At 36.3% G+C, this 23,622-nt stretch overlaps 1 protein-coding gene across 1 annotated transcript in view; it reads right to left on the bottom strand.

Annotated features, from left to right (window-relative positions):
- ARHGAP42 (Rho GTPase activating protein 42) overlaps nucleotides 1–23,622 on the bottom strand; it is a 282,154-nt gene that overhangs the window by 36,778 nt on the left and 221,754 nt on the right. Inside the window, exons 9-12 of the mRNA XM_012770559.3 lie at nucleotides 14,906–15,006; nucleotides 13,066–13,175; nucleotides 8,285–8,363; nucleotides 6,808–6,847 (exon numbers count right to left, since the gene is read on the bottom strand). Of these exons, the coding sequence (XP_012626013.2) occupies nucleotides 6,808–6,847; nucleotides 8,285–8,363; nucleotides 13,066–13,175; nucleotides 14,906–15,006 (330 nt within the window). The remainder of the gene's footprint in view (nucleotides 1–6,807; nucleotides 6,848–8,284; nucleotides 8,364–13,065; nucleotides 13,176–14,905; nucleotides 15,007–23,622) is intronic.

Here is a 23,622-nt window from a genome sequence, read left to right as displayed (position 1 = left end):
TTCCCATGGTACAAGATCTGCAATGATGTAGACGGAGTCTACTCTACCAACTTGAGTTCCAGAGTGAAAACTATATATAAGAGGGGCACTGTTGACTTATATGATAGCATATTATAAACAAGAAATGAAACTTTACTGTCATAAGCCTTGGAAATGTGAGGATTATCTGTGACCACAGCATAACCTGGCCAATTCTGATTTAATTCTGAATAATTTACACAATTTACTGTGGCAAAAAGGACTCATTAAAATAAAGCCAGTCTCTCACAACTAACTTTCCTCCCTTAACTGGAATATCCCTTTTGACCACTGACTTGTCAATTCACATAACGAAGCAGCAAAGAGCAGCAGCCATCCACAGGCTTTGCAAAATCACCGAAGTGTGCCATCCAACAGTGCCCTCACTTGAGCACCCAGCCGCCACATCTGCTGAGGTCTGAGGCAAAAAGGACAACGTGGCTTAAACAGCTGGTCTCCCAATGACTTCACATACGATGCAGACACAAGGAGTGTCATCTCTGAAGGAAGGCAGGGGCAAACACACTCTATAATAGGAAATGAGCAATTTTCCAAAGTCGCGAAGGGGTTACTACACTTAACAGGTCAGTGCTAGTGAGAACTCAACTACAATAGTTTCTCTATAGCCTAAAAAGGGAAAAACTGCGAACTCCGCGTTCAAATGAAGTATCAATGCAAAGGGTTATGACTAAATCAAATCACACCATTAAAAAGGCTGATAATTTATCATAATTCCCCTTCGGTGGAGGACAAGGTACTCACGCTGCAACTGTGGAGAAAGAAGGATACGAATACCACACAGTAGAAATATGGATTGCTGAATCAGGGCTCCCTGCCTAGCCCAGGGCAGGCAGCCAATAAATACTTATTGATTGATGGCTTGCTAGTTATTGCTTTGTACCAGGCTTGCTCAACTACCTTCCATGATGGCTTCTAAGGGGTTAGAGTTTATCAGCTAGCATGAACTACTTTTGTGAACTCTTTCCCTATTCTCACCCCTACCACATCCCTGTATCTCCCTGCTTTAGAGAAGACCAAAGGTATATTCAGAATAGAACCGCTATCAAATTCCCAGGAATTAAAATTCTATAAAATTAATGATACGTGGCCTTGGTGGGGGGGCTGGGTGGGAGTAGAAGCAGACTAACTTAACTTAATATAACTCAATCAAAAGTTAAATCTAAACATTATTCTTTCCCCACTAGAAACTGTTCAGGGCTAAAGCTTTTATTGAAACCCAAATAAAGTTTCCACAAGGTAGTTCAGCAGCACAAAAGCTATTAAATCTCAGCGTAATTCAAACAGCCACAAGGAAAAGAAAAAGAATAGTCTTCCACAGAGGTAACAAAGCAAAAGTCCTTGTACCTTCAATTTCCTAGTATTAATTATAATTCAAAACCTAGCGCGTCCTTACAGATGTAATCTATTTGGCTTTATAGTACATTCTCAGGGTTGATGAAACAAAGCAACATGTCTTTAATTGCAAACTCACTTTTCTAACCTGCCACTTCAGATTCGAAGGTCCCTCATCACAGATAACTAATATTATACTATACATGACTTGAAATAAATAGAAAAATAAAGGAGTACATTTATTGGTGTTCATGATACCTACTGGACCTTTTCTCTTCTCCCTAAAGGATGAGCAGTTAACTTTTTTACAGCCCTGGCCCAAATTGTTCTTTCATCCTGCGCTGCCCATGATGAACACTTAAGCTGTGACCCTCTTCCTGGGTCTCCGTCCTGGAAACAAAACTCGAATTGATCGAAGGTCTAGGGAAGGATGTGGTAAAGGAGGAGGATGTAACCTAGGGACACATGAGAACTAAGCATAAAGCTCAAGAACATTCGTGACAGATGACAATTGCCTAGGACAAGAACAATGAGCTTAATTTTTCTGTTTATCACTAGGGAGGATCCATCCCCGGGTACACGTGAGGAAAGTCACTGAAACACAGAGTGGCAGAAATTTAGAGTGGTTAAGAAACTCCAAAATTATCTTCTGTTCCAATCCTTTCAATTTTGTCTATGAGGACTGAATGTTAAGGTGACTTTGCCATTACACAGATAAATAGTGGCTTTTATTAGTGGAAACATCAATCGAAAAGGACTTCCTTTTTCTTATTCACAATACCTGGAAGAGAGTAGGTACACAATGGAATATTGTTGAACTGATTGCATGAGAGAATGAGATCTAAGTACCTTTTCTTTCACAATTCTCACATCCTCCAGACTCAGGGTTGAAGGACTATCTGAAGAGCCATCACACAGAACTCATGTTTGAGGAGGAGCAAGGCTCACGGCACCAAACAGAAAATGCCAGAGAAAGAAAACCTAGGAGAAATGTTAAATGCTTTTGGCTCTGTTAATGACTAGTCCCTATATGGAGGTCTCAGGACAGGGAACATGTCAAGAAAGATAATCTGTTCCCTTGAACAGTGAGTTTAAATAGCAGAGTTATGAAGAACCTATTGGTCCTGCTTTTTAACAAAATATCCCCAGTGGCACAGCCTGAGGACTAGTTTAGTTCTAATCTTAATGGTATGTGTTTGAGGACTAGTTCTAATGTTAATAGACTGGCATCTGTTTAGTGCTAATAATAGACATTATTATCATCAAAATGAATTAATTCCCAGTGTCTTAAAATTTCAAGAAAAAGACACTGTAGGACATTTTACAACAAGAAAAGTATTTGTGGATTCAATATCCTATAATTGACCATTAATTTTGGTTTTTCATTTGCTGCTTTTTCATAAAGATGATTTAAGCTTTCCTTCTCTGTTGAATTATACAAGTCTCATTTATAGCATCTATACTCTGAAAATGGCAAATTAAGAGTAATTGTTACCGAAAGCTCGGCCACTTGTCCAGGAGGCCGAATCAGGAGGAGGACAAGTGTCTTTAGGGAGGAGGAAAGAGATTTATTACCTTTGCCGGCAAAGGGAGGAAAAATGGAAGACCTTCTTGTCTCAAAATCTAAATTTCCCAGACACAGGCAGAAATACAGAACTTTTAAAGGGAGGGTTCTCAGCTACAGGCAATTACTGTGGCTAACTATTCTAATCATCCCATCTCTGCTAAAGACACAGCCAAGACCCACCTGGGAGTTTTAACAAACTACTTGCCCTGCCTCAGGGATGCAGGACGGTCTGCAGTTCCCAAAAAGAGTGGGAGAAGTTTTAAAGAGACAGAAAATCTTTTTTGTTTTCCTTTCCAGGCCATTCCCCGATACATATTCCCCACTCTCAATTTTATGCTTCCATATCTATGAGAGGAGGGATGATTACTCTGTTACCTAATCACAAAGTAGGGAGACTTTTGCATGTTAGGCTTATAATAAGAAGTTTCATTACTCTACTGTCACTGCATAGCTTTATTATTTATTCCATGGCAGATGTTCTCTGTATAGCCACATTATGGCCTGATTTTAGGAAACTAGATAGTTCTTACTCTGTCTGCTGCTTTTAGAGTTTTCAATGAAAGCACAGACACTATGATTACTTCTAATGGCTGGCATTGAAAACAAATTTTTACCTGAGTTTTATATCTTACCATCCTAAATTTCATTATCTTCAGCAGTTTCAAAAACACAAACACTCACCATGTAATACTGAGTTGCCAAAGGCAAACAGTAGTATTTTAGGATGAACAGAATGCATCTGAATCAAAGAGGCTATAAACAGGTACTCCTCAAGGTGGAAAATAAATCCAGGCTAGTACTGGTTTCAAACACCAATTATGGAAGAAGTTACATACTGAAATTGACATAATGCCGCTTTGGGGGAGGAGTCAAATGTCCAATAAAAGGGACACAAGATCTCAAAAACAAGATGATCTATAGAAGAGTGCTACAGGGGTTGAAAAAAAGCAAGCTATACACTATTCTAAATGCATAAAATAATGAGCTCACATGACTTATTCAAGACTTAACAGGTCTGAGAACTTCACAATCACTGGAATATAATTTTGACTGAAACAAAATTCTGGACACATCATTTAGGAAGAAAGCAGCACCTTGCTCTTGAGTCAACTGTACCCTATACTTGACTCTGGAATACTGTAGAGTTTTCAGATATATGAATCAATTAAATATTGAGAAAGTTGATAAGACATCTAATGAAAGAGAAAGGAATAAAATTACAGCATGAGCAGGAGACTTAGCATTCCATCAATACATTTTAGGCCTTGATATAGTAAGTTACTCCAATTTCATGCAAAAAATAAAATAAAATTGTGAGGACCAAGAAATTCCTCCCACCAGTCTAAGAGGCAGGCCATTTCAGTGAAAGGCACCTCATTGCATGTTGGGTTGAGGAATGTTTAGAAAGCCTTGCTCATGCACGTTGGCAATCCCATAATGTCCATCCTACAGCTGCCAGAAGCTTAGTTCTAGAAGCTGCATTCAGTTCTGTTCTTGTTAGTCAGGGTTTCTTTTATTGGTAGCACATGCCATAGTCCTGACTTTTCAACTGAGTGGTGATTCTGTTTGGGTGAGCAAATTTGAATCCCATGTGAAACAACTAAGAACAAGTGTATTTTTTGATAAATTGAGTTTATACAGAAAGTAGTAAGACCTTTTGAAATCACTATGCAAATGTATACTTATTTAGAATGTATATAATACTTAATCTGAATACCTAACACAGAATACTTAATCTCTGCATTTATAAACTGATTTACTAAATTACAAAAGTTGGCAGGTGTTTAAGAAGATTAAATTTGTCAGGATCACAAATCTGTCTTATTAGGGTGAGTTTGAGAGAATGAAAATTACTAGTTCTGTCATTATTAAGTTGATATAGCTAAACAAATTTGATTAATTAAATGTTTAAATGGAAGAATTCTGTCAACTTTATAAAAACAAAATAAAGAAAAAAATGACTTTAAATAAACAGTATATTTATAAATAAGATCTGTATATTGATTAAAAACAAAGTAAAAATATGGTTTCGGATTAATATAAAAATAAAAACTTAAAAATAAAGCTCCAGATTTAGAACTTTAAAGCACCAAGATAGCAAAACTAATTGTAATGTTGCTTTCTATGACCAAAATCTGCTCATGGGCAATAAAAGCCCACTGGTAAGAATAAGAGCAAATCTGTGCTGAGCACATATCTTACGGAAGGTCTGTGTTCAGTGCCATGGAGAAGAGATGCATTCTGTCACAAGGAGCTCAGAGTCCTGGGTAGGAAACTAACGCACGATGCTAAAACATGGGAGATGATTCAGACATGTGCACTCTAGGACAGCTATTTTTTCTGAAACACACATCATTTTATATTTATAATTGGTAGCATTGTGATGTTTCAGGTAACTGATAATTCAGAATACTTGATTTAGAGAAGCAGATTCTCATCATCACATAAGCAAATTAATCAATTCTCGGGGTACATTAATTAAGAATCAACAGATTTTATATAGATTTGACTATGTCACCATTCAGAAGCCCTAGTCAGTATACTACACAGGTGCAGTTGTTTTCCAAGAAGGATTTGTCCTTAGGTAGTTTGAATTTGAAAGGGCTATCTTAATACTGGATAAGAACAATGAAACTAATGTTGGAAAACACACTTCAAGCAACTCTACTCAAATGGCAACTATACAACAGATTACTTTTTAGGTAAGTGTTTAGTACTTACAAAACTTTTACCAGGTAATGTTTCTGTGATTAGATAAAATGGGCAATAAACAATTTTATGTTAATCACTTTCCTTCATTCCAATAAAGAAATTTGAGAATAAACACTGGAATCTTTAAAAATTACCTTATTTCTTTAAAAAAATTTTTTAAAAATTAGTTATTTAAATTATTATTGAAAGATATTTTAAATCATGCATTTTCTTTTGATAGTTTCTGAAAATCATCACTAGTAAACATGTAATTAAAGTGGTAGGCTTTCCATATGCTCAATATTTATGAATTTAAAAATGTGTGCTTTCCCAGTTTTTAATTTTATTCCACTCCAACTAGTATTTTAATAGCAATTTAAAGAGTAGGGTTACTAAGTCAGTTTTAAAAATAAATTTAATACAGAGAAATCATAAGACAAAATAAATTTAGTTAAATAAAACTTGAAATTGCTTCCAAAGTTATACACACAACCCTAGAAAAAAATAAAAACTAATTTTAAATGTCAAATAAAATGACTACATTAAGCACTTAGGAAAATACCCCCAAGGGTAAAAGGTGGCAAGAAGGAGACAGATGATTAAAGAGGATACAGAACATGATGACAAACACACAAAATGTGCTTATAAAGAATAATTTGACACTAACAATGTAGTAATAATACAGTAAAAACATGTTTTCCTATATATGCCATGTGCAATGACATGGTCCTTATATTTCACACTCTTGGTCACTGGCTCCTAACACCAACAAAAAATATTCATGTCTTCAGTCTTGTACATCTGAGAAAATTGGAGCAGGGAAAATAACAGAAAGATGCTCTTTACTGCCATAAAAAAAAAAAAAATCAAACTAAATATCAACTGCCTCAATCTCTATCAGGGATAAGGTAGGGCAGGTAAATAAGTAAATAAACACACACACACACACACAAAAAGCAACTAAAATTAATTTGGTTACTGTAATACCATTAGTCTGTGGTTTTAACATGATGATTTTTAACATGATGATTTTAATTTGATGATTTCAAATTTGCTGTACCCATCAGATCAATGGTATTAGTACTATTTCCCCAGAGTTAATACTTAATATCACATAATACTTTTGTGATAAAAATAGCCATATAATAAAATTTCAAATAATTATTAAAATGACTTACTTTCCTCTTTCTTGCTAATAATGGCAGGTAGGGTATAAATCTAAAAAACAAAGGGTATCAGTCAGTTACTTGCAGTTAATGACCCAGCACAGATTAGCCAAGGTGATGTTTACACACCAACACACAAAGGGAGTGTCTTGATTTCAAGGTCGTACAACTGCTGTGCCCACAGCGCCATCTGTCCACCCTGTCAGCCGATTTCCTTTCTCTAGTGTATCCAAGCTGGCCTCCCACTCCTTTTCAACCCCTAGCTGTGCTGTCCTGAGAAAGTTCTATCCCTTCCCATCTGATCTATATGTCTTATTCTCCTCTCCAATAGGATGCATAACATGCCTTCTTCGGGAGGCATCTCATGATGGATTTCACCTGATTGCTCCTTCCTCAAATTATCTGCTTAGTGTTGTGTTCTCAATGTGCACAGTCCCAACTTGTATATTGTCAGGCAAACAAACTATCCCCTACATTTGCTCTAGGTTAGGGCTTCTTAACTCTTTCTGGTGCACAGCCAAGGTTACTATTATTTTTTTCTAATCTATCATTAACATTTTTGTAAAATATAATAAAATTGAAATAGAAAACAATAAAGAATAAATGCAGAGCCCCAATTTTGTATTAAACTTAACAGACTTAAAAGGACTTCTTCAAATGGCTATACAATTTCCTAAAGGTTTAATCACAATTTCTGTGCCCTTTTTTTTGTGGTCTGGTAACATAGTTTGAGGGAGGGCCTCAAAGTCCAATGGCCACACACATTCTGTACAGCACTGTTGTCATACAGGTACTTCGCTCAAGACTGTTCACAGGATCTTTGCCATCTACAGGATGGTACTCAAGAGACTGGATGAGGCCTCCTATTTATTCTGTGTGTTCATCCTTTTATCAATTTAGTAAAAGCACTCATTAAGAAAACCACAGTAATGAATGGTTCATCCTTTTTGTTTTGTAAGGGTCCCTTAATATTTGTAAGTAAATTATCATACCAATATCAAAATAACTGAAAAATAGGGATCTATATGGAGGGGAAAATGTCAAGCCACAGGCAGTTTTATCATATTATACTATTTAAAAATGGTCTAAACTAGAGGATCAGTTCTTATCCTGAACCTTGTTCATCACCTCTGATCCCAACACAGCCCTTGCAAAGGCTGGGCATGCAATAATTATTAGCTGAATAAAATAATCAAATGAGTGTAGACAAATTAATAAGTATAACTAATTTTTTAAAAAGTAATTTTAGGGTTTTAAAAATCAGTCCTGAAAGTCCCCCTTAAAAATGAATCAGGAAGTTGGTGCTCTGTGCCATGAGTGAGACAACACTAGTATTGCAATAAAAGCTCTACTCCTCCGATTTGTTATTTTAATATTTTCAATTACACTAAAGACAAAAATTCTTGCACTATGAAAAAAAATAATTTCAGATGTACTTTGCAATTATTGGAAAATGAAACCTAAATTATAGAAAATGTTATACTCTTACCGGTTCCTTCCCGTCCATGGCTTCAAGCCAGAGTTTCCTATTAGCTTCTGAGAAGGCTTGTAATGTGATGATCCCGTGCCTATCAAAAACAAATATTTTATATATTCAATTTATTCCTACCATGTCTTTACACATTTATTATTTTTTAAATTCTTATAGATAAAATTTGAAGAAAAAACAGTTAAGAGAAAAAAAAAAGAGAGAAAGTAAAACGTAAGTTTTACAAAAGAAAAAAGAAGAAGATTGACTTACAGGTACTTTTCAGAAAATCCCTGGACATGCACAAAAATGTTTTTAATTCTAATGATCCCAGGAAGTAAAATCATTAAGTGCTTTAGGTATAGGACAGTCCAAAGGAGACTTATTTCGAGTCGTTTCCCATGAAATGATTGAAAAGGATGACAAAGCTACATTCACCAAAATTCAAAGCTATCTAAAAATTCCACAATATGAGAACGATTACAAACATCACATGACCCTGATATGGTGCAATCTAGTACCTAAAAACAATTACAATGAGTATGTAGCAATGTGGAAAGCCCTACACCACCACTACTTAATAATTAAAAAGACTAAAACCAAAATCCCTATGCCATAATCACAATATTAAAATTAATTCATTGAAAAAAAGTTGTCTCCCATGCAGTCATTCTGAAATAATTACTTGAAGACACACTTCAAAAAAGAAAGAGACAGCAGATGGAGGGAAGGGAAAAGGAAACCAATATAATAAGAAAGAAAATATATGAAATTAAAATCAAAGCAAATTATTTAATAGCTTAAATAGGAAATTAGAGTGGACTGTTAAAAGGAAGATTGAAATAAAAATTTCATTATAAATACTATATGATTAAAAACCTGGAATGACTTAAACTGATAGTGGCCTACATCTCTTCTGTAAATAAGAACACAGATCATTAGAATGAGAGGAAATGGAAAAATGTATAAAACGATCAAGATAATCTGATATTGGAGAATTCAGACCAGTGTAACTATACCAACAATGAAATTCGTAACAAAAACGAATACTGGCAGTTTACTATGTGCCCGGCACTGTGTTATAAGCATGCTTCCTTTATTATCTCCTTTAATCCTCACAACAGTCTTTTGAAGTGGATACTTATCTTTAATTTACAGATGAGAACACTAAAGCACAGAGCTTAACAATATGCCACAAGGTTATATCGCTAGAATAAGATGAGAAAGAACCAATGTGTTGGTATTTGTCTACATACAAAACTCCTGAAGTCTCTACACAAGAAAAAATTTAAACTAACAAAAAGTTGAGCAAGTAGGCTAGATATGAGACTGAGACACACAATAAACTAATAGCATGTAGTAGTCTCAACCATTTAGGCAAACAAACTTCTATTCATAAAAAGAATCCTATTCAAAATCTCAATTGAAAGAAGGTACCCAAGAGTAAATCTAAAATAAATAAATGTAAAATCTTCAAAAAGAGGTCAACTCTGCATCAATTAATTAACTTTAATGCAACTGCAGTCAAAATCCTGAAGGATATTTTGAGAAAGAAAAGGAAACTTAGTAAGCGAATCTTAAAATTTTAAGAACACAGGGCCAAAATAGACAAAATAATTTAACAAATTTTAAAGAAGTAAAAAAATATAAGATCTTTGCCCCACTAGATACAGGTGTACCTTATTTTATGTCTCTTCATTTTATCACACTTTATAGATATTGTATTTTTAACAAATTAAGGTTTCTGACGACCCTGGGTTTAGCAAGTCTGCCAGTGCCATTTTTTGAACAGCATGTACTCATTTCATGTTTCTATGACACATTCTGATGATTCTCACAAAATTTCAAACTTTTCAGTATTATCTCCGCCATATGATGTGTGATCAGTAACTGCTGAGGTTACTACTGTAATTGTTTTGGTGTGCCAGTAACCACATGCATATAAGACAGCAAACTTAATTGATAAATATGTGTTTGTTCTGACTGCTCCAAGGACTGGCTGTTCCCCCGTCTCTTTCTCTCTCCTCAGGCCTCCCTATTCCCTGAGACACAACAATATTAAAATCAGGACAATTAATAACCCTACAATGGCCTCTATGTGCTTCAGTGAAATGAAGCGTCACACGTTTCTCACTTTAAATCAAAAACTAGAAATGATTAAGAAATGAGCAAGGCATGTCAAAAGCCAAAATAGGCCCAAAGCTAGGCCTCCTGCATCAAATAGCCGAATTGTGAATGCAAAGGAAAAGTTCTTGCAGGAAATTAAAAGTGCTACTCCACTGAACACAAATGACAAGAAAGCAAAAGAGCCTTATAGTTGATACGGAGAAAATTCTAGTGATCTGGATAAAAGATCAAACCAGCCACAACATTCCCTTAATCCAAAGCCTAATCCAGAGCAAGGTCCTAACTCTCCACAATACTATGAAGGGTGAGAGAGGTGAGGAAGCTCCAGAAGTAAAGTTTGAACCTAGCAGAAACCAGCTCATAAGGTTTAAGGAAAGAAGCCATTTCTATAACATAAAAGTGCAAGTTGAAGCAGCAAGTGTTGCTGTAGAAGCTACAGGAAGTCATCCAGATCGACCCAAAATTATTCATGAAGGTGGCTGCACTAAACAACAAAGTTTCAATATAGATAAAACAGTCTCATTTTAGAAGAAAATGCCATCTAGGACTTTCATAGCTAGAAGAAGAAATCAACGCCTGGCTTCAAAGCTTCAAAGGAAAAGGCTGACTCTCTTGATAGGGGTTAATGCAGCGTGTGACTTTCAAGTTGAAGCCAATGTGCATTTACCATTCCAAAACTCCTAGGGCCCTCAAGAATTATGCTAAATCTACTCCGCCTGCGCTCTATAAATGGAACAACAAAGCCTGGGTGACAGCACATCTGTTTACAGTGTGGTTTACTAAATATTGTAAGCCCAGTGATGAAAGCTATTGCTCAGAAAAAGAGATTTCTTCCAAAATATTACTGCTTATTGACAATGTTCTTAGTCACCTAAAAGCTCTAATGGAGATGCACAAAGAAATTAACGTTGTTTTCATGCCTGCTAACACAACATCCATTCTGCGGCTGGTGGATCACAGAGTAGTTTTCAACTTCCAAGCCTTATAAGTTAAGAAATAACATTTTGTAAAGGCTACAGCTGCTCTAGACAGTGATTCCTTTGATGGATCTGGGCAAAGTAAATTAAAACCTTCTGGAAAGGATTCACCATTCTAGATGACATTAAGAACATTCATGAGTCAATGGAAGAGGTCAGACTATCAACATTAACAAGAGTTTAGAGGTTTATTCCAGCCCTCATGGAAGATCTGGAGGGCTTCAAGACTTTAGTGGTAAAAGTTACAGCAGATGTGCTGGAAATGGCAAGAAAGTTGGAATTAGAAGTGAGAGTGAATTGCTGTAATCTCATGATAAAACTTAAACAAATGAGGAACTGCTGCTTATGGATGAACAAAGAAGTGGTTTCTTAAGATGGAATCTGCTCCTGGTGAGGATGCCGTGAACATTGCTGAAATGACAAAAAAGGATTTAGAACATTCCATAAACTTTGTGGATAAAGCAGTGGCATGGTTTGAGAGGACTGACTCCAATTTTGAAAGATATTCCACTGTGGGTAAAATGCTATCAAAGAAGCATCACATGTTACGGAGAAATCTTTGTTAAAACAAGGAGTCAATCAGCGTGGTAAATTCATTGTTGTCTTACTTTAAGAAGCCACCACCCCAACCTTCAGCAACCACCACCCTTATCAGTCAACAGCCATCAACATAAGGCAAGACCCTATACCAGCAAAAATATTACTACATGCTTAAGACTCAGATGACCATTGGCATTTTTAAAAGGATTTTTTAAATTGAGTCATGTACATTGTTTTTTAGACATACTCCTATCACACATTTAATCCACTCTGGTATAGTATAAACATAACTTATATGCACTGGGGAATCAAAAAATTCATGTGACTTATGTTATTGCAGTGGTCTGGAACCTAATCTGTGATATCTCCAAGGTATGCCTTTAGCTACATAGTAGATGAGTATCTATAGTATGTCATAGTATATACAGTATATACAGGTTCACACACACACAATAAGCTAGAGTATTTAGAATAGCGTGGTGGTAATGTGGAGAAGAAAAATAGATCATAGATCGCAGAACAGAAAGCAAGAAGCATAATGCCTCTTATTTTCTTTCTATTCTACTTGTATTGATACAACAAAGGAGTAGAGCTAAATAATTCCACTGGATTATAAACTTGGATGCATGACATTTACCTCTCTCTCAACATCCTGGGCTAAGAATGCCCAGAATAGTACTTTGCACACAGTAGGCCTCCTAGAGGCATTAAACTTAGTTGGCTGAAAGAAGTTTACAGTATTTCCCACCTGTGTCTACTTATTGCTTGGAATAAAGTCCACCAAGTTTCAAAAGCCCACAAAAAGGCTGAACCTGGAGCCACAAAAAATGCTATTAGATTATTTTATTGTGATGAGGACCTCAAGGCCAATACATGCACTTTCCCCTAATACAGTCATTTATATTGATTTTCCAGATTTGTTTTGAGTAATGCTACTTTTTGCTCGCATTTTGTATCAGATTTGCTTTTGTGAAAGTATTACACAATAAATATTTGTTGAATACACATGTGAAAAAATGAAATAAACACATGTGACTGTTTTTAAAAGACTGAAAAATACACACTTGCATGCTATTTCATGTTTATATCTAAACATAGAAAAAACTGGAAATAGGTTAACTTATTAAAAACATATAAAGTGAAAAGAAAAGCTCAAACCTTTCAACTACTTCTATGTCAAAGCAGAATCGTTTGTCAATTGAATCTGTCTTTCGTCGGATACAAGATTTTAATTTAAACATTTCTGGTGAGCTAGTAACAAGGCCATTCTGAAACAAGAAGAGTACCCATTATTAGCATGCTGACAAGCTGAATGAAATGTATTCACTACATGATCTAAAGGTGCTGCAATTAAAATGTTTAGAGTATAGGTTGTGTACAAAGGTCATAATCATACTCTGGATTTTTTTATTCCTAACATTAGCTGCCCAATTATAATATAGCAAACCATTTATTAATTCATGGCATATAAATTTTTTATTTCAAAGATCCTGTGACGTCTTTGTCTAGTACCTTCCAATATATACTTATAATATTAAATTATACTATAATGCACACTCCCTTAGGACAGCAACACTGGTGCTCTTAATCAAAATTCCCTAGATTGCTAAGAGATTAGTATTATATGTGTATCTTCATATTAGAGGCTTATAGTATTAAATGATAGCTAGCTCTAAGAGAGCTACCAAATTAATGAAGGTCTAGTATATCCATGCCATAATGCTATTGCTATCATACATACCATATGATTGCTTTGCTGGTACCCAACTGCTACTCTGGTACTGCAACTAAAATTCTTTGTACAGGATCCAAGATAGGTTAAATTCATAGGAATTTTCTTCTATAACCAAGATGCCAATCTATTTTAATGGGAAAGCTTACCCAATGTCTGGCAAATTCTACCTTCAGTTGCAAATGTCATAGATTTATTAATAGAACTTTGGCCTGGTCTATATACGTTATTATCACATAAGTCAAATTTCTGGTAATATCTATTAAAGAAAGTAGTAACTAGGTGTGATTGTGGCACTTAATAACTTCCCATGATGGCAGCAATCTAAAGTTTCTTTTTCTCTGGTATAGTTCTCCTGTATTTTATGTCTTACAGTTTGAATTATTAGACTCTGATGAATGCCCAAGCACAATAAGTTTCAGCTGATGTTATTTGAGTATGTGTCTAAGTTAGGATCAACATTTACCTCTGCCGTGATCTATACCACAAATTAGCTGGGTGAGGCACTTACTTTCTACAAACCTGATTTCCTAATTTGTTAAAATCGGGCTGAACTAAATTATCTTTAGGATAACTCCCTCCTCTAGGATTCTTAGACCATGGCCTAATTATCTAATTCACAAGTTCAATCATTTGCCATATTTATATCTTAAGTCACAAAAAGATTATATATACACCACATGCAATAAAGCTCTTTGCATTTCCTCAAATAAAGTACACTGTGTTCTATATTGTTCACTAGTCATGAGGGACATTCAGTGACCAATTTACTTTTGGGGTAAGTGAGCACTGATTCGCTTCTTCTGAGGAACTCTGTTAGCCAGCATCTTGGTAAACAGCACACAGTGCAGGAGAGGAAAAGGCATGCAGGGAAGAACGGAGCCTCCCACAGAGGCCACCTGGGGGGAAGATACAGAATCCCTGAGCCTGGTCCAGCCACTGACAGTCCATCCTGGGCCGCTAGCCAACCGACAGCACAAATAACTCTCCTGCCAGGGCTGTGAGATGACACCGCAGTAATCTATTAGAGGACCCTACATTAAACTCAACTGCTCATAAACATTGCATGCCCAAGTTAAAGGAAAACCCTGGCTACTCTTTTTAAGTCATTACAATGAAAGAACACATGTTGACTTTTTAATTTTTAAAAATGTATGCATGTTATTAGAAAAGCAGACACAAGTGATTTTTTGCTTTAGTTCCGTTACTTAAATAACAAGCTTAGTTTTAAAGAAAAACAAAAAAAAACAAAAAACAAAAACTCACCATTTTCCCGCTGGATTTCATTTCCGAAACACTCATTGTAAATGTTTTACTTCCCTTATCGTATGTACAATAATGTTTAATCCATGTAAAACCAAGTGGTCCTAATGTCAGGAAACAAAAAACATTTCAGATTTGGTTAATAAAATGATTTGTATCAAAGTTTGCACATTTCCCAATGCCTTATGTTTCCATACCATGCTAATTTGTGACATTTACTGTGAGTGAGAGGCCAGTACGGAGGGACCATGGAATAGGGACGTGTCTTGGGATCAACCAACTTGCAGTTCTGACACTGACTCTGTAAACACATGAGTTACTTTAGATCTGAACTTAAGTCATCTCAGCTGTAAAAGTGGTATACTGGTATACTGCTATAGTCTGGGTTATTAAACATGGTCTCCTTACTTCTACCCATATTCTCTACTCTCAAAACTGTCCACCATATCCTGCTAAAAATTTAGCCAAGTCATTTTATTCCTCTGTTCAAAACCATCTAGTGGCTTCCCACCTTACTCCAGATAAAACTCAAAATGCCTATTATCCACAAGGCCCCACAGGAGTTAGCCCCTCATTCTTTTTCTCATCTCACATCCTGCTGCTTTCCACCTTGTACACTCAGCTCCAGCTACATTGCCTGGCCTCGTGCTGGACCTTGAACACACTGACTGTCTTCCCAACCCAGGCCATTTGCACTTGCTGTTCCCCCAGCCTGGACTACTTTTCCTTCAGGTATCTGAATGACTTTCACTGTCACCTCCTTCATGCCTTTTCCTAAATGTCACCTTCATAATACGACCTTTCCTAGGGAGATATCTAACATCTAAACACCCTCACATTGATACTTTTTTAAAATTTTTAACTAGATAATCATTTTATTTATGTTATGTTTGACAAAATTATTTGTACCATCACATCCCCTTTCAAATCTAACCTGCTATAGGTTATTATTTCAATAGGCCTTACAAAGTATGATGAAATAAAGTCCTTAAGGTACCTACTTTAATGATTCACTCTAAGCACAAATAACTATTGTGTCAACTCTTCTGGTTTTAATGTGCTTTGGAATATTTTAAAGTGGTAAATTATCTTGAGGTGTTTAAATATTTACACAACTGGCCGGGCGCTGTGGCTCACGCCTGTAATCCTAGCTCTTGGGAGGCCGAGGCGGGAGGATTGCTCAAGGTCAGGAGTTCAAAACCAGCCTGAGCAAGAGCGAGACCCCGTCTCTACTATAAATAGAAAGAAATTAATTGGCCAACTGATATATATATAAAAAATTAGCTGGGCATGGTGGCGCATGCCTGTAGTCCCAGCTACTCGGGAGGCTGAGGCAGAAGGATCACTCAAGCCCAGGAGTTTGAGGTTGCTGTGAGCTAGGCTGACGCCACGGCACTCACTCTAGCCTGGACAACAAAGCAAGACTCTGTCTCAAAAAAAAAAAAAAAAAAAAAACAAATATTTACACAACTAATTTTTCTATTTTTAAAAATGAAAGGACTTTTTTAATTAAGGGAAAGTGTAGTACAGTATTTTTCTGAATACTCTTGGTGCAAAAATTCATGGATATTGAATATAAAAATAGCTGATAAAAAGTCACTTTATTCCTTAGGAGCAAAAAGTAGCATGTAAAGGTCCAAACTAAGATAGTCTGTGTAGAAAATGTGTTTGACATTTGCTGCCTACACCCAGAGTTTTATATGTATGTATGTATGTATGTATGTATAATAGTTTACCTTCTCATCCTCAGAAAATTGACCTTGAAGCTCTGGTTTCTCCTATCTCACCCTATCTGTGCACAAGAGTACATGTGTGTTTTGCATATTTTCTCTTTCATTTTGACTGGTTGCCAAAAGTTATCCATATTTTATGAAGCACAGAGAGTTGTATGATAAGAGTTCCTTGCTCCATAATTTCTCCACACTAGAGAGAGAGGTATTTCTCTTTTCCTTCTTGTTCATTAATGATGCACGAAGCTTAGACTTTTAACTCTCTCTCTCTCTAGCTTTTTCCTTTTCTGTTTCTAAAGAATTTCTCATATTATTTAACACATAGGATTATATGATAAAGACTCGCCAGGGCCTTTTTATCCTGTTGGTATGCTTCCTGAGACATCTTGGCTCATGAACTGTCATTGCAAAATGACTATTAAAAAAAAAAGGAAAACCTACCCTGCCCTACATATTCACCAACGCTGACAATGCTACCATTCTCTCTCACTTCCAGAATGTGGATCCTTTCTCCATTATGCCAAATTAATAGAAAATATTCTAGTGATTCATCAAGTCTGTGATTGAGGCAAGCTGGGGTTGATGGTCCTACTCCAATATTGCCCCATGTCGAAAGTTAAAATTAGTAGACTGAGGTCTACTATCAATCTCCACTAACTCAAGGCATGACATGAACTCACTATTAACTCTCTCTTTCCTGAAACTCTTCACTTGGCCTCCAGTCTACCATAAATCTTGTCTTATCTGCCAGGCTGCTCCTTCTCCATCTCCTTGCTTATTTCTCTTCATCTCTGGGATCCCTTCTCACTGGAATGAACCAGCTATCAGTCTTTGAAATGCTACTGTCCCTCCATTCACCTTCCTTGCGATTTCTTCCAGTCCTATGGCTTTAAAGACCATCTATACTTGGAAGATGGCTCAGTCTTCTACCTCCGCCCTGAACTCTCTCCTAAATACCAGATTCATACATTTACCTGTGGATTTGACATCTACACTTAAATATCTAAATGACATTTCAAGATGGCATCAGGGGTGTATGCCCAAACTTATCAAGATATATACATTAAATGTATGGCTTTTCTTTGTATGTTAATTATACTTCAATAAACTAAAAAAAATTGACAAATGCAAAACAAAAGTCTGATTCCCCGCAGTATTTCTCATCTTTATAAATCAAAAATCCATCTTTTTAGTTGTTTGGTGCATGTCTCTTGGAATTTACCTTGACTCTTTTCTTTCTCTTATAGCTCACTTTCAATTCATCAGTAAACCTGCTAATTCAACCATAGAAAAAGAGATATTTCAAGCACTCTTCACCACATTCACCAACATTGGCAGAATCAACATTGTTAAAATGTCCATACTACCCAAAGTGATTTATAGATTCAATAGAATCGCCATCAAAATACCAATATCATATTTCACAGATCTAGAAAAAATAATTCTATGCTTCATTTGGAACCAGAAAAGAGCCTGAATAGCCAAAGCAATCTTAAGCAGAAAGAACAAATCTGGAGGCATCATATTATCAGACTTCAAACTGTATAACAAGGCTATAGTAACTAAAACAGCATGGTATAGGCACAAAAATAGAGACATAGACCAATGGAATAGAACAGAAAACCCAGATATAAAACCATCCACATACAGCCAACTGATCTTTAAGAAAACAAACAACAATATCCCCTGGGGAAAAGAAGCCCTATTCAATAAACGGTGCTGGGAAAACTGGATAGCCACATGCAGGGAAGGAAAAAAAAGAATGAAACAGGATCCATCTCTCTTATTCACAAAAATTAATTTGAGATGGATAAAAGATGTAAGGCATGAAACCATAAGAATTTTAGAATAAAATGTAGGCAAAGAATTTATGAAGAAGACCCCAACGGCAATCACAGCAACAACAAAAATAAATAAATGGGACCTGATTAAACTAAAAAGCTTCTGCACAGCCAAGGAAATAATCAACACAGCAAATAGACAACCTAACAGAACAGGAGATATTATTCACAAGTTGTATAGCCGATAAAGGGCTAATAACCAGAAATCTACAAAAAAACTCAAGCAAATCAGCAAGAAAAAAAAATCATTAAAAAGTGGGCCAAAGACATGAACAGAAGCTTTTCAAAAGAAGATAGACAAATGGCTGACATGGAAAAATAAATAGAGAAGTGGCTGATATGGAAAAAATGCTCAACATCACTAATCATCAGGGAAATGCAAATTAAAACCACAATGAGATATCCACCCTACCCCAGTTAGAATGGCTTTTAATAAAAAGTCCAAAAACAATAGATGCTGGTTGGGATGCAGAGAGAAAGGAATGTTTATACACTGTTAGTGGGACTGGAAATTAATATAACCTCTATGGAAAATAGTATGGAGATTCCTCAAAGAACTAAAAGTAGACCTACCATTTGATCCAGCAATCCCACTACTGGGTATTTACCCAAAAGAAAAGAAGTCATTTTATCAAAAAGACACCTGCACTCGAATGTTTATTGCACCACAATTCACAATTGCAAAGATGTGGAATCAGCCCAAGTGCCCATCAATTTATGAGTGGATTAACAAAATGTGGTATTTGTATGCTACGAAAGAAAGCCACCAGGAAGGATGAATTAAAAAGCCTTTTCCAATAATTTGGATGGAGTTGGAGACCACTGTCCTAAGTATCGCAAAAGTGGAAAAATAAACACCGCATGTTCTCCCTATTACATTGGAACTAACCAATGAGCATACATGTGCACAGAGGGAAGTAAAACTCAGTGAAAATCAAGCAGGGAGAAGAGGAGAGGAGGGGATGGGCAAAACCCTACCTAATGGATACAATGAACACTATCTGGGTGATGGGCACACTTATAACCCTGACTCAAGCATAACAACAGCCATCCAGGTAACATTTGTACCCCCATAATATACAAATATAAATACAAAAAACATTTATACCCCCATAATATTTTGAAATAATAAAAAAAAGAGAAAAAGAAATTTCAAAGTATTTAATAATTGGAAGCCAATTAAAGGCAATAAAGAGGGAGTGACAAGAGAAGAAAGGGACCACAGCTCATTAGTTTAGAAAACATTAAAGGAGCAACTGTTTTTTGTTGAGTACTATTCTGGGTACCAGGGATGTTGCCTAAATAAAGCAGACATCAATCCCTGCTCCAGGGAGCATGCACTCCAGGGGTTTAAGAAGTGCTAACACCCCTCCACTCCCCCACCCCCCTCCCACCCCAAATGCATGGTGCATTTTAAAATAAAATGGTCAAGGAAGACCTCATTGAGAAGGTGAGTTTTGCACAAAGACCTGAAAGCAATATGAGAACAGACTAGGTAAATGTCCAGCAGAAAAGCATTCTAGGCAGAGGGTGCAGCAATAGCAAGGACTCCAGGAAAGCCTGTCCCTGGCATTTTTTTGAAATTTCAGAATATTATGGGAGTTCAAACGTTTTGGTTACATAAATTTCTTTTCTACTGTTTGAGTCAAAGTTATAAGTATTCCCACCCCCTAGATAGTGTGCATTGTATCTGGTAGGTGTGAATTTACCCATCCCCTCCTTCCTCCTCCTACCTGCTTGATTTCCTATGAATGTTATTTCCATATGTGCACATAAGCGTTGAGCTAGTGCCAATTTCATGGTGAGTACATGTGGTGTTTTTTTTTCCATTCTTGTGACCCTTAGAAGAATGGTCTCCAGTTCTATCCAGGTTAATACAAGAAGTATTATATTAGTTCACTTTTTTTTATGGCTGAGTAGTACTTCATGGTGTGTATGTGTGTGTGTATATATCACATTTTATTAATCAACTTGTGTATTGATGGGCACTTTCTTTGTTTCCACATCTTTGCAATTGTGAATTGTGCTGCTATAAACATTCGAGTGCAGATGTCTTTTGTATAGAATGTCCTTTTTTCAGTTGGGTAAATACCCAGTAGTGGGGTTGCTAGACCAAATGGTTGTTCTACTTTCAGTTCTTTGAGGTGTCTCCATACTACTTTCCAGGGTCCCTGGCACTTTTAAGGAACAATGAAACCAGTGTGGCTGCAGAAAAGAAAACCAGAGGGATAGCATTCTAGGAAATGCACTCAGACAGGTTATTGGTAGGGGGGCTTTGTGTAGGGCTCTGTAGGTCATTGAAAAGCTTTGGTTTTTTTTACTTCAAACAAGCTTCAGATATGTGGGGGGCTTTGCTCAGAGGAGCGACATGGTGTGTTATGTCTCACAGGATGACACCTGTTAAAATAGATACAGTGGAATGAGGGTACAAGTACACAGACCATTTGGTGAGCTACTGCAATGATACAGGCAAAGTGATAATAGTGGTTTGGACAAGGTCAGCTTGATACTTCTTATCACTTTCTTGCTTCCATTTCTTTTTAGCAGTTATCACTGTCTAAAGGATGATATATTTTACTAATTTATCCTATTTATCCTATCCTATCGTGCGTCTACCCCGTGAGACTCTAAGTATCTATGAGAGCGGAAACGTGATGTTCAGCTGACTAGATGTTCTTAATCCTTAGAACAGGGCCAGACATATAGTTGTTGCTCAAATATCTGATGAATGAATGAAGGGATGAATCATTCATCTTGCTCTAAGACTTTTTGACCTTAGAGTTACTTCCTCTTACCACTAATCTGAAAAAAAGAAATTCAAGTTATTCTTTAAAGTGGGAGTAATTTCCACTATTTATATTAAAAGAAACTTGTATATGTACCATATTCACTTTCTTTTCCCCCATAAATACTGTGCAATCCTTTCCCACAACACACCACGTTATCTTCACTATTCTCCTTAAGGAATGGGATGCTGCTGCCTCACCAGGGAGTAGAATGCATCATTCATTCAATGGGTCCATGACAGAGGCGGAAGACCTTCAATTTTCCCACAGGGAAGCCAAATATCCTGAACCCAAGTGTCACAGCGGGCTGAGTGGATTAAAAATGGAGTTTGTTTTCTATATAGCTTCTCCATCCAGGGACCCATCCTGCCTAACACCTGGATTTTCCAGGGACCCAACCTACCTAACACCTGGATATTTCTAGCAACAACTATGCACATGTTATTGCTGGCTTTCTTTCAGAACTGTATATTTAAAAGAAATTGAAATATAAAAAAGTACCTCTTGAGAAAAGTATTTCATGAGCCATTTAAATGTTTTTTCTTTAATAATAGTGCCCTTGGTGTCAAGTTTAATACTTGAGCCACTCCAGATTTTTAAATTATGGGGTACAGCCATATCCTTTGTAATCACAAAGGATTATTTCAATTAACTTCAATTCCGTTTGGGGGCCATTTCACACTATAATACTTAAGAATACTTGTTGATAATTCTGTTACATGTGATGTAAAATACTTAAAAGGCTTAGAGCTTGTTAGTGGAAATGGCTGGATAGAAATTCTCATATGTAGTGACTTTACTATTTAGGTAGTGACTTATGAAGCAATATTAGCTATAATTTTAAAATAACACTTTCGCAGTGCTCCAATGACATTTTAAACTGAAGATGTTTTTTTCCTGCCTTGTTCTTAAGTTCAGAATCTCTTACATTTAATCCTCAAGTTTGTTGCACACACATGCTGCTTTCTTTAAAGCTAACTGGCTCGAAGCCAGGGCGGATGTTCCTAGACAAGCAATTCTAAAGTATCCAAAAGTGTCTGGGAAAATAAAAATTTATTACAGCTCTAAAAGCTGCAAAATAAAAGAAGTTTAATTATCTTGCCAAGTAATCATCTAAGGTTGCTGAGATGAATATTTGCGGAGTGGGAGAGGAATTAAAATTCACTGAATACCTAATAAGTGCCAATGTCTTATCTAAAAACCTTCTAAGTCAGACAATATAAAGAGCATTTTGCATATAAGAAAACTGAGCCCATGAGCTGCAGATGGTAATACTTTTTTCAACACGGCATGTGATTGGAGTTTTTCTTTTCAAAGGGATGATCTTCTTGAGTTGTTTTAAGAATTAAATGAGATAAATATAAATTGTACAGAATAGCAAAGGCTCAAGATAATAGTATTAATAGTAAATATTATTTTTATTACCACTATTACTAATAACAGAAACATTTTACATACAATCTCTCTAATTCTTTCAACATCATTCTGCTACAGGTGTAAATATCCCTCTTTTATAAATGAAGAGGATAAGGCTCAGAAAACCTGTTCGCAGAAGTCACACAGTTAATAGGTGACAGACACAGAATTCCAACACAGCTCTGTCTGACTCTAGAACTCTTGCTCTTCCTGGTTACACTGAAGTCTATTAGTGTGACTTAATGCACGCCCTAGAGGTAGATAACATAAAACCCACATACCCAGGTACAGGGGAGCTCTGTGTCCAAACAACAATGATCTGCTCCTACCCCAGCAAATCTATCTCCATTTATCACTCAATTTACAGCTCTGATATTTACTATTGATCACTGGCTGCTAATTATATGAGTTTGTCTTATGTCTTCAACTACAGAATAGAACCCCTGAAGCCAAATTCTTTATCTCATTTTCTGTCCCCATAGAAATTATTCATTCAGTGATAGCAAGTGCACAATCGATACATCTTGGTGAACTGGTTAGATTTTCTAACTGTAAATGCTTTCAAAGATTCCAAGTTGGAAGGGGCTTTGAATACTGGCCCCTCATAGAAAAATAATTCCAAAAGCACATAAAGTCATTCATTTTTCCTTCTAAATCCCTAGGCAAAAGGAAGAGGGGAGGATGGTGAGTGGAGAGAGACAGGAGGGAAGGATTATAATGGGGCAAGAGAAAATTTTTGAAGGTGATGGTTTCACAGTCACATGCATATGGCACAGCTTACCAAATTGTATGTCTTAAATAGGTGCAATTTATTATATGCCAATTATAACTCAATAAAGCTGTGAAAACAATGCAGGCAGATACAGAGAAAATCAAGATGGAAATTGTCTTGGGGAAGGAAGAAAACATCAAAAGAGGGTGTCGATAAAAAGAGGGAGAGTCAGACT

This window comes from Microcebus murinus, chromosome 4 (assembly GCF_040939455.1).
Source record: "Microcebus murinus isolate Inina chromosome 4, M.murinus_Inina_mat1.0, whole genome shotgun sequence".
Lineage (NCBI taxonomy): Eukaryota > Metazoa > Chordata > Mammalia > Primates > Cheirogaleidae > Microcebus > Microcebus murinus.
This window is presented reverse-complemented; position numbering and strand designations above follow the sequence as displayed.